The 12,651-nt window shown below is 38.6% G+C and overlaps 1 protein-coding gene across 1 annotated transcript in view; it reads left to right on the forward strand.

The window, feature by feature from the left end:
• PTK7 (protein tyrosine kinase 7 (inactive)) overlaps positions 1-7,719 on the forward strand; it is an 88,855-nt gene extending 81,136 nt beyond the window's left edge. The window contains exons 17-20 of the mRNA XM_070948200.1: positions 1,107-1,187; positions 4,728-4,879; positions 4,977-5,155; positions 7,161-7,719. Coding sequence (XP_070804301.1) covers positions 1,107-1,187; positions 4,728-4,879; positions 4,977-5,155; positions 7,161-7,321 — 573 coding nt within the window. The 3' untranslated portion in view covers positions 7,322-7,719. The remainder of the gene's footprint in view (positions 1-1,106; positions 1,188-4,727; positions 4,880-4,976; positions 5,156-7,160) is intronic.
• The last annotated feature ends 4,932 nt before the right edge of the window (positions 7,720-12,651 follow it).

The following is a 12,651-nucleotide window of genomic DNA, read 5'->3' on the forward strand; positions in this document are numbered from 1 at the left end:
GTAAGAAATCTAATCAAATATTCAATTGCTGTATGTGTGTGGGAGGGTTTGTTTCTTTTTTAATAAGTATACAAGGTTGAAGTGGTATACACTTTATTTACTCTTATGAGAAGACCTGTTGATTGAAATACAATAATGGATGCAGAGCTGTTGAGTAAACTTGTGTCAGTTTTGCTGTGGCTAATGAGCTGATTATGCTTTTTTTCTGTTCACTTTGGAGACAAAAGCCAACAGGTTTATATGGAAATTCCACCCCTTTAGATCGGTGGCTGAAGAAGCTGGTCACTGGAAAGGGACTTCTATATTGAATATTTATTTATTTCTCAATTTCAATTCACTCAGGCAATTTACAGCAAAAACATAAAAACATTCATGATGAGGAACAAAACATCTATAGTACCACAGGTCAAACAATAGCAATACCACTTAGACTTATATACAGCTTCACAGTACTTCACAACCCTCTCTAAGTGGTTTACAGAGTCAGCATATACAACATTCAAACATCCCTGGTAAGCTTAGAAACACAATATTTTAAAATTTAAGACATGAACCAGTAGCAAAAAAAAAACATGATAGTATCTATTCTGTAGGGAGCTCTATGGAATAGCTCCATATTTAGTTGTTTCCTGTATCTTGACTGGGCTAGGATAATTGAGTAGGGAAAGCTGGATGTCTCTATGGCCCTATTTCAGAAAGATACATTTACACCCAGAAGTCTCCAAATCAGGATCCTTGGTCACAAATACAGAGTTTTTAATGATGAATGCTGATCTATTCCCCCATCCTCAGTCCTGGCTTCAAAGTTGTTGATGAATCCAAAATCTGGGAGAAGCAGATCTCTAATAAGGCAACATTGTCTTCGCCCAACTGGGTCTTGAGAATGCATGCTAACTCTGCCTGCTGATCCACTACTGTATACTGAATACTGTATGAACGTGGTGTTATTGCAGATAATCCTGGTATTTATTATTAGCATCTTAAAATTACTTTATATGATCAAAAGAGAATAAGAGATTTATAAGATGAATTGGTCTGACTTCTTTTTGTCTCGGTATACTTTTGAATAGTTCTGAAGATTTCCTTTCTGATTTCTTTTCTGCTAGGGAGATCTGAAGCAGTTCCTGAGGATTTCCAGAACTAAAGATGAGAACCTCAAGCCCCAGCCCATTAGCACAAAACATAAGGTAAAATGGTACAATTGGAAAGTTAGTAGTATCTGAATCTAAAGAAGGCTGTAATTGTAGAGAAAGGAGTGAGTTAATTTGAAAGAGTCAATAATTATATCATCCAATTTGTTACGGCATTTAGGCTGCTGTGCAGGTGGCCTTATCTTCAGTGTTGTTGCTAGGCTTATTTAAAAACAAGCCTGCATGTTGATTTTTTTAATACAGAAAGTTGTTTAGAGATAGATTCTGGCAAATTGTAGATCACAAATGCACAATTTGCAAGCCATTGTGGATCTTGATGATCTGTTCTAACAACCATCTATTAGCGATCTAAGATATATTCATTTGTTTCTTCATTTAAAAAATAAAGCATATGGCCTTCCACCTGAAAGCACAACTCTGGAAAGCTCACAACAATAATGAAATTACAAACCATAAACATAAAAAATAAAAAACCAAAAAATACCAGTGCCTCAATAATCTCCTAGGATGTCGCAGCAACTATCCGTAGGCTCCAATCACTCTAGCTCACTGCCTGGGTGAAGAGCCTGGTCTGATGGCCTTCTAGATGTCTAAAAGGATGGGGTCAGCTGAATTGTTGGCAGAAAGATGTTCCACAAGGCTGAGGCAGCTATGGAAAAGACATGCTTTTTAGGCCCCTCTACATGGCAACATTTCAGGGGAGGGACCTTGACTTGTACCTACCTTAGTCAAACTGGTGGGACAGGCAGATACTTTTAAGTCCTGAAAATAGCCTGGTCTTATGCCAAGTAGGCCTTTAAAGGAGATAACAAGCACTTTGAATTGCATCCCGCAGAAAACTGTGAGCCAGTGCAGCTTGTACTACAGTGGTGTAATGTGAGCAAACCTAGAGGTGCTCAACACTGCACATACTGTTGTATTCTAGATCAATTGTGGCTTCTGAATAGTCTTCCAAGGGAAGCCTTACACATGGAAGCACATTGCACATGGAAGCAATCCAGACAGGAAGTGATTATATGGCACGAGTGACCATCAGCAAGAGCTTCCGGTCCATGAAAAGGGAGGACTTTATAGGTCACTAAACAACCCATTTCAGAGATATTTACTTATCTAACAGATAAACAGACTGACCACAGATGTAGAAGAGAAATTGGCCAAGTCAGGGGAGGAGTCAAAAGGGCACTTTGTCTAGAATTTACACAAGTTCAAGGGGATAAAGTCTAACCCCCTCTCTTGAGTGCCATTGAACCTTAACTAGTCTCAGTGCAAATCGTTAGTCTGAGTAAATTTTTCTGTATAGGCTTGAGCAATAAAAAGCTAATTGAACTCTTAAAGTGGGGGGTCTGGTTGTTTGCACCTGACAGTAGGTAGGCAAAAAGCACCGGAGGTGGGAGTGACTTATGACTTCCCACCAGCTTCCTCATTGACTTTCTATGTAAGAATTGGCAGGGAGCATCAAAAATCATGGTCATGAGATTAGAGCTGACCGTGGCGGCTCAGTAGTGTTGCAGGGGCCACAACATTGCCAATAGAACTGGTCTGAAAATCCTTGAAATTTCAGTTCCACTGAAGTAATGAGTCCTAGGTTTTGGACACATTCTTTAAGTTAGTCATTTGAGGTACATTGACTCAAAAATGTTGCTCTGTGATGCACCATTTTATCCAATTGAATGTTACAAACAGACAAGAGTGTTTTAATACTATATAGATTTACCAGAATTTTGAATTGATAACCAAAGCAACTTGGAGGCCAGAGGTGTAATGTAAACCGGAGGCTCCAGTTGGTCCAGAATGTGGCCGCGTAGGTTGTTACGGGAGCTTCCCGTTACTCCCGTGTTACACCTCTCTTGCGCGAGCTGCACTGGTTACCGGTGGTTCTTTGGATCCGCTTCAAGGTGCTGGTACTTACCTATAAAGCCCTACATGGCATGGGCCTGGGGTACCTGCAGGACCACCTTCTGCCTGTCTCCCACCGCCCGGTGCGCTCACATAGGACTGCCCTCCGCCGGGTGCCATCGGCCAGACAATGTCGGCTGGTGGCGCCCAGGATGAGGGTGTTCTCTGTGGGTGCACCGACCCTCTGGAACGGGTTACCCACAGGGTTCCAGATGCCCCCCAACCTCCGCTCTTTCTGCCGTGACCTGAAGTCATGGCTTTTCCAACAAATTTGCTGATCTGATGGGTGATTTTAAATTGGAGATTTTAATTGATTGTTTTAGTAGTTATTTTTATTGTTTTCATTGTTTTAATTATTGTGAGCCGCCCCAAGTCCTGTGGGAGAAGGGCAGCATATAAGTATACTAACTAACTAACTAACTAACTAACTAACTAACTAACTAACTAAATAAATAAATAAATAAATAAATAAATAAATAAGCTGATCAAGGAGCATACATAACTGTTCTCATGGCTGTATTTTGCACCAGTTATAGCTTCTGGATTCTTCAAGAGCAGTTCTATGTAGAACATGTTACAGCAATCTATTTGGGAGATGACTAGAACATGAGTGATCAACAGTACAGTCTCCCAGTCCAGGAATGGGCACAACTGGTGCACTACACAAAGTTGTGAAAAGTCATCTGGCCATGGCTACCACCTGGAGATGAGTCCAAAAGGACATCCTGATTGCACATTTAATTATACTTTAATTAATTGTAACTGTAATGTAATTTTAGAATTATAATGCAATTACAATTACAGCTCTTTTTCCTAAATTTCATTTGAAGGAAAAATGCATTTAAAATATATATATATATTTTTAAAAACTTACATGTATATGTATCATCTGGAGTATTCACCTGAATAGATTTGCTTTAGGTCTAAAATATCACTCTGCAGAAATAAGGGTTATTAAAAGAAATAAGAGTCTGCAGTTAATATTTCATTGGTGTTGTGTCCTTTCTAAATTGGCCCAAAGCCTGGAAGGGCAACTTAAGTGCTGCCTGGAAGAACACTTAATATTTGGGAGAAGGTTGACTGCATAAATAAAACTAGCCTGTTCTTGGTTCAGAGATAAATTTCCTGTTTTTAAAACTTTGTTGAACCTCATATACTACAGTTTTGTTTCCTGCCTCTAAATCAGTGGTGAAATCTAATTTTTTTTACTACCGGTTCTGTGGGCGTGGCTTGGTGGGTGTGGTGTGGCTTGGTGGGTGTGGCAGGGGAAGGATACTGCAAAATTTCCATTCCCTCCCCACTCCTGGGGGAAGGATATTGCAAAATCTCCATTCCCACCCCACTCTGGGGCCAGCCAGAGGTGGTATTTGCCAGTTCTCCTAACTGCTCAAAATTTCCGCTACTGGTTCTCCAGAACCTGTCAGAACCTGCTGGATTTCACCCCTGCTCTAAATGGTAAAAAATTGTGCCACCATTGATGCTGGTCAGAGGGGGGCTCCAGGGACTGCAAAGAAGGGACTTGGGGGATACTTATAGCAATAGGATACTCATTCCTATTCTAAGAAATTTTGCAAAACAGGAAATGCCTGCCCTTTATTCTTCCTCCTCCTGGCTGGTTCAGAGAACACTTAGCTTCACATAGGATGCTTACTATGCCTTTATGTATCTGGTATTTTTCAGTTATCGTTCTGCTGCCAAGTGGCACTGGGAATGGAACATCTCTCCAATAGCAGGTTTGTTCACAAAGACTTGGCATCTCGGAACTGCCTGGTCAGTGCGCAAAGGCAGGTGAAGGTGGCAAAACTAAGTCTCAGCAAAGATGTTTACAACAGGTAAGATTGCTTCGATCTCTCTTAGCGGATGCTCCAAAGGCCATGTTTAGAAGATTTGGACAGAGCTGATTTATCCTTTGCTTCTCTCCATGTTCAGCGAATATTATCACTATCACCAAGCCTGGATTCCACTTCGTTGGATGCCCCCTGAAGCTGTCTTGGAGGATGAATTCTCCACAAAATCTGATGTGTGGTCCTTCGGGGTGGTCATGTGGGAAATATTTACATTGGGGGAATTGCCACATTCATCATTGGTGAATGAAGAGGTGTTAGCAGGTATGTGAACCCTTATCAAGTTTTTCCTTATCTAGTGAAATGTATATGAACTGGAGCAACACTGGGTTGTTCTAAAACAGCTTCTTTATTAAGTGGCTCTCCTACTATAAAAGAAATAAAAGAAGGCTGGAAGAAGCTGCTTAGTCTGGTGTTCCACTTGGTTTCAGATGATGATTGAACCTGAAACATTTAGCTAAAACATAGAATAATAGAGTTGGAGGGGACCTTGGAAGTCTTCTAGTCCAACCCCCTACTGTTAAGTATTAATAACTCAATTGATAATAAAATGCTTGAAATCAATCGGATGCATGCTTGATTAATTGATCTTCCAATTCTTGTTAATATAAATCTATATACTACTAAAGATCAGTTCTATAACTGGGTGAAACTGTACGCATTGGGCAACAATTTTTGAATCATGTTAGCTCAAAGGAGCTAATTTACAGAATATGTCCAAAACATGAAACCCATGACTCCCAGGGAATTGAAATTTGCCAAATTTTATAATTTTTTTATGATGTAAAAATCATAATAAAATGTTGTATGACTTTATACAAAATGTCACAAAGCATTTCATGTGGTAAATGTTTGATGTTTGACTGCTATGCGGTTCAAAGCAAATACATCTTTGAATATCTCCCTGAATTTTAAGAACTTTTCCAGTGAAGGCAATATATTGCATAACGCATTGTAAGCCGCCCTGAGTCTCCGGAGAAGGGCGGCATATAAATCGAACCAATAAATAAATATATAAATAAATATTAGAAGCTCTGCCATTGTAGAAGGCCTTAAGGAATCTGGCAAGGAAATATCTCTAAAATAATGACCCAGTGGATCATAGGTTGTGTAGTATTTATTAAAAACTGCAAATAAGAAAAGGAAAAAAAAATCCTGTGAGGTGCAGGCATGTATTCCTTGATGAATGTGGGGAAAAAACAGAGCCTTCTCTTAGATGATGTCTATTTCAACATTTGCTTACATCTTATATTAAAAAGAGTGCCCACTTCTTTTCTCACATACGCATTTAGTCAGAGTGATAGCCCTCATAATTTGCTTATAACCTGTGAACTCTAATTAGGAATTATTAGCATACTTTCAAGTCCAAATTTTATTTTTACAAGTTGTTTTTATACAGTAAATAAAGTAATAATCATATTTTTTTTTATAAAATAGGAACTTGATGATAAATGTTATTGCCTATATCACACGATATGTTTTGGGAGGGTTAGAAAAAATAAAACAGCCAGAAGAAAAAAGTTGAACTGTTCTAAGCCTCTAACTTCATGAGTTTGTCACAGAACTACAGCTGATTAATAAACAAATCTTTGAAAGCTTTATATTACTGCCAAAGCAAGCAAGTTAATTCATATCCATACTGAATTATTTGTATTTTATAACATATGCAACCTATTTTATAAGTTGGATGGTACTTGAAAACTAATGCAAAATGTAACAGCTGCTTATCAGTGGGAACTGTTTCCCAGAGGTGAATAGCAGTACCTCTTGTTGGAAGAGTAGGGATTTTTCTTATGGTTGGAAGAACTGAAATCAGACTCCGCTTGGAAAAAGATTGATGTACAGCTATACATATTATTTATCCTCGCTCTTACTACTGGTGAAGGAAACATGTTCAGCTTACTGGACAGTTGTGCTACTGTTGTACTTTATTTAATAAAGAGATTTTATTACAATCTCTTCAATACAATTTCAGACAGGATGGAAAAAGAGGAAAGATGAATGGGATGGAATTGGAAGAGAGAGTTGACTGAAAGATAGCATTGTTCCTCATATCATTTTGATTTGAGAAATCTTCTAAAACACACAGATCTATTTATACAGAAAATGGATATTTAAAAAATAAAAATTATCAAAAAAATTATCTAAGCTGCTGCTTGGAGGCAAATAATTCAGGAGCTGTACTGTTCCTCAAAAGTTGAACATATGTGCATCCTACAAAAAACTGGGAGGGCAGTTCTTACCCTGTGCTTTCTTTTTCTCTGTTTAGGTTTACAGTCTGGGAAAATGAAGCTTCCCCATCCAGAGGGTTGTCCCTCCAAATGTTACAAGTTGATGCAGCGCTGTTGGGCTCAAAGCCCAAAGGACCGCCCATCTTTCAGCGAAATTGCTAACATGCTTGGAGAAAGCCCATCAGAAAGCAAGGCCTGAATAGGAAATGCCCACCCTATTCAGAGGTTGGATTGGGCTGAAATCACATTTTGGTGTTTCGACTGTTACAGATTCTCAATGGGACCTAACAGAACCAAAAGGGACCAAGAACTTTTACACTAGTGGATGAAGGCTGTGGATGTTTTCTTGATCCGAGATGTCTTCACCAGGCTGTGTTCTCTGTGCCTGGCCAGGCTGCATTCCTCCAGGGTCTACCTCTGATTTCCACAGGACTAGATAAAAACATCTTAGAAATGAAGGGAATGCTGGGAATAACCGTCTTAGGATAATTTCACAAGGAAAGCCTGTAACAAGTTTTTGGGACTTCTCTGTCTTGGCACATTTAACCTTTTATTTACTTTTCAAATCCTTTCATGGAAAAGCACAGACAAGTTACTTCTGGGAAAGGGTTTTGGTTTGGGGGTGGGGGTGAGAGTTGGGGCGGGGCTAGGGAAAGGCACATGCAAAGAATCATGCTGCTCAGTCATTAATATTTTTTGGCAGGAGGCATTGAGACAGCAACAGGGAAACAAAACTTGACAACGCCTGTTGTCGCTTTTATAATTTTTGCAGTATCTGGCCAGATCTTGTGAAGCAACCAAAAGTAGTGCTATGCACAATAGCAGCCCCATTCCAAGCTCATCAATTTTTTGATCCTGCAATCGTTTCTCACTTGACTGGAATCAGAAAGGTCTGGAGTGCAATTATTTTCATCTTGAAGAGATCCAGTGACTTTTCCTTGATCATATCCCTGCAAAGGAGATAAGGAGAATCTTTCTTAAGACAAGGAGGAACCTGATATTTATTGAACAATGCTTGATTTCTCCTGGTACTGTCAAGTCTGTCAGGCCTTCTGCTGCCTCCTTACATACCCAGAAAAAAAGCAACAAACACTAAGTGCCTGGCATATGAAGGAGACTTTCAGTAGCTTTCCTGATTATCTAATGCCGCTTTTTTATATGATTCTTTTCGGCAATGTTTGTTTTTCTTACTTTTTTAAAGAAATGTTGACACTTTGCAGCCTAAGTAATTCTTTTATATGCATATACATATATATATATATATATATATATTATTGGAATTGCAGCCTAGAGTCAGTTTAGCGTCAGTTTGCTTGAGCAGAGGAGTAGAACAGCCAAGAGGTTTTTTTTAATAAAATAAAATAAAATACACTGCTTGCAATAAAGAGTCCCTCTCGAACATAAATTGCAATCTGTGTTTCTTTTCTGTTTCTCTGAATAAAACCATCCAGAAAGGATTGTAAGATACAAGCAACAAATGCTATCATATGAAGGTTGCATGGACAGTCATAAAGCAATTTTACTTCATATTCTTCTGAAACGCTTTTACTCATTGAATTTATCTCATGTTTTTACATTGTCTGGGTTGATTCATGACTAATGCTATGTCATTATTCATATGTCATAATGAATAGAAAACAGCCCAAACTCATGGCTGAGCATTACTTGTTAACTTAGCAGTTATTTCTAAACTCTTGTAATTGGGTCTTTGGTCAAGATCATGTTATTCTTGAGATATAGCATCTGAGTTTCATCATATAGCATATTCTCCCAATCCTGATTTGATAATTTAGTATACAATGGGAATCTTCCCCCCAAAAGGCTAATCCCATTACAGCTCTTTCCCAATACGTCACCATGATTAGTCTAACAAACTCAGACCTCATCTGTTTGAATTTAAGAAACCTAAAAAAAAATAGTGTTTGTTTTGTAATTAATAACTTGGAGATAAGCCATACAGCACCAAATGTAATTTAATGTTTCTCAAACTTGGCAACTTGAAGACAGGTGGACCAACTCCCAGAATCCCCCAGCCAGCCTTGAAGGCTGGGAAGACTGCCCATCTTCAAATTGCCAAGATTGAAAAGCACTGCTATATTGCATAAAAATCATGTTATATAATTAATTCTTGTGGGGTGTAATATTTATACAGTGACCATATTTTCATGGAAAAAATAAAGGACAAACCTGAAAAAGAAATAAATCTAAAAAAAATGTATAAGCATTAAAAAAAGTTTGTTTATAGCCTTTATAAAGGAAAATTCAAAAGCCAAATGAAGAAAAAACTTATGAAAACATGTATTCTAATTTTAAAAAATGTAAAGTCAAGTAGTATTTGTAAATTTATTTTAAAAACAATTCAGTTTCACATGAACGTGAATAACTAAGCATTAAGTGGTACCATTTGTATAGTAAAAGTTCAATAACCAAAATAAAGGATAAAAGTGAGTTTTTGAATAAGAAATTTGAAGGACAGCTTTCTGAAATAAAAGATTGTCCTTTATAGTAAAGGATGTATGGTCACTGTAAATATCTAGGATCTGTATTCCAGAATAAAACAAAAAGTAAGCTATACAACTGTCAACTGCAATTTCTGAAGATTACCCAGAAGGACTGCATAATAAATTAATATTTATATACTGTATTACCAGATAAGCACACCAACACACTCAATGTGCATTGGAATAAAAGAAATGGCTGTTAGAAGGCCTCTGTTAAAACAGATTCCTTCAGTTCTTAGTAATCCCTGTCTAAATGCACACGTAGGATTGTGCTCTTGCACAGACTTTTTAAGAACCTAAATTTAAGATTGCAGCCCTTCAGAATCTCTTGCACAAAAGCTCAATTCTGTTTTTCAGCCATGACAGCCATTTCCAGGTTTCTTTTACAATATTTTCTCTTGTGTTGCTGTTATTTCGCTATTCCATTCTCTCTAGTGTGCTGGCCTTTTTTTGAAGAAACACACAGACATGGTGAAAAATAATCTGCTGTGAATGACTAAAAACTCTTTCTTCTCTCCAAGTAGAGTAACAGGACTGAAAAACTCCAATCCGTTGAACCCAACTGTCAGCTGCCAGAATTCACATTAAAGCCAACATCCTACTTAAACAAATTCAGTGAAAAGGAATTTATCATCTGCTTCAATAATCAAACTACTTTTGCCACAGGATTTTTTTAAAAAAATAATCTAATGACCACAGGCACTGTAGCTCCCCCACCTCCCTATCTCCCCAACCCCCTATCTATGCCCTTCTGGCTATTCTGCACAGTGGCACTTGTCAGCAGCAGCTTCAGAGCTGGGCCTAAAGTAGAGGCCCAGGGCCTTTAGCTGTGTCAGTCAGTTGCCACTGCCACCAGGCATTGACTTCAGCCTCACTGCCACCACTGCCACCGAGAAATAACACATCAAACCCAATACCACAGCCAGACACATGAGCACCATTCTGCCCACTCTCAATTGTCCCCACAGCCCTGCACAGTTTAGGACCTGCCATGTATCGCTCACCTTCAGCTGTTTTTCTGCAGCTGCTGACAGGCCCACATAACCTCTTTGAGGCAGCTTCTCCCTGCATCAGACCTTCTCACCAAGGCTGCTTCATGCCATTCTCCAATCTGGCATCTAATTCTTGCAATAGTGCAGAAGCCTCATCCCACACATTGCACACACCCATTTTTTTCTCTTAAGTCGTGATGTGGGGAATGAGGTTTCCAAAGTAGTATGAGAACAGATTCCTGCTGCCCGCCATGCCAGCATCCTCTTCTCATGAGTCTTCAGAACCTCTGCAAAGGCTCTGTTGGCATCTTCAAGTATACTTACTGATGGTACTTCTCCACTGAGCCTTGATAATTGATCTCTGGGGTCGACTAGCTAATTTACCCATGTTCTAATGCCTCATATCATCTGTTGTGCTCTGTATGGGTGGAGGGGCAAATAGACATTCCAGCTCCAGATATCAGCTGTACACCCAGTTGTTCTTCCAGGTCATCTTGAGTCTGGGATGTAATGTGTAATTGAGCTATCTCAAGTTGTGACAGCAGCTTCCTCTTCATTGAAAGATTGTTTCTCAGTTAGTGTAGATGAGTGTCTTCTTTCTATCCATAGTTCCCTCGTATACATTTCATATGTCCCCTCTCATTAGGTCTTCTACTGTTGTAGCATTCCATCAGTTCTGGATTCTCTTGTCTTTGTATGGTTTGTTTCAGAGTTGTCCATTTATCGTATTGTTCTGATTCCTCAGTGGAACTTGTTAATCCAGGTAATGTGTGAATTGACATAACTCTTTTAGTTTGTGTCATTCTCCTATTTGAGGTAGGCAGGTGAAGCACTAGAGTAAAGGCAGGTAAACCGTTTGGATAAAGACCCTCCTGGTAAGGGAGGTACCATTCAGGATTCAAACCCCAATCTCTTGTGTCAAAAGGTGGCACTCTAAGCACTATGCTATCCAGCCACTGAATAAATATACTTATTTTCTAAAATGGGCACCAGTTCTGCAGGTGATATATTATATAGATTAGACAACAAATGATCCATTGGGTCATCATTTCAGAAATATTTTCTTACCAGATGCTTCAATGCTTTCAACAATGATAAAAGTTCTAACGTAGTATTGCCTTCACTGAAAAGAAGGGATACATTCAGAGAGATATCCGCCTTGACAATAGCCCATGTTGAATTGTATAACATAATCAAACAGCACAGGAAATGTTTTATGATATTTTGTATTATGGGATAAATTGTTTTATGATCATTTTTATGTCATAAAATATTTTGTAAAATTTGCCAAAGTTTAATTCCACAGAATTAGTCCCAGATTTTGGACACATTCTTTAAATTAAATGTTGAATTCCATCACTGTGGATTATTTCCATTGATTCTATACTGTTGAAAATCCATGAAGTAAATCTGAATAAATTTCACTTGCTAATTGCGGTCTGCCATTACATGTCTGATGTAATGATGGATTTGCCCTTGAATGACAGAAAGATTCCCTCAGTTCCTCATTGGAAGAACTTCTTTGACACCAAAGGATGCATTTGGAAGAGACAGTTGTTATTGTCTGATGTTCTTTCTGAACTTGTTTGTTCTGAACTTGTTTGTTCAGAAAGGTTCATCATTGCTGTATAAATGAGGAGCTCATTAAATAGAGGTTGCAAATTGCCAATCATGATCCTTCGCTTCGTATAGCAGAAATTGCCAGTTTCTCCAGACAATAGGAAGACATGACAGTAAGGGCAGACTTTAGCCATGGTACCAACTTCAGAAATACTACCTTGTGGAAGTTTTGCATTTTGTCTCACACTTTTTCTGTTGAGGTTTTGTTGCTTAAGGTGGGTATTGTTGTATTCAGGAACTCTCAAAGTAATTAGGGTTTGCCACATATTCTCAAGTTGATCTTCCCTTTCCTCTTACATCTTTGTTTGACTCCTCATTCTGTCATCTTGATTCTAATCTATGAACCTCACAACCCTGTGGATCGGCTGACAAACTTTCTTCAAAGCTCTGACCCTCAAAAGTTTTTCTGACTACTT

Source organism: Pituophis catenifer, unplaced genomic scaffold (genome assembly GCF_029215685.1).
Source record: "Pituophis catenifer annectens isolate HBS135680 unplaced genomic scaffold, rPitCat1.0.hap2 SCAF_1, whole genome shotgun sequence".
Classification (NCBI taxonomy): domain Eukaryota; kingdom Metazoa; phylum Chordata; class Lepidosauria; order Squamata; family Colubridae; genus Pituophis; species Pituophis catenifer.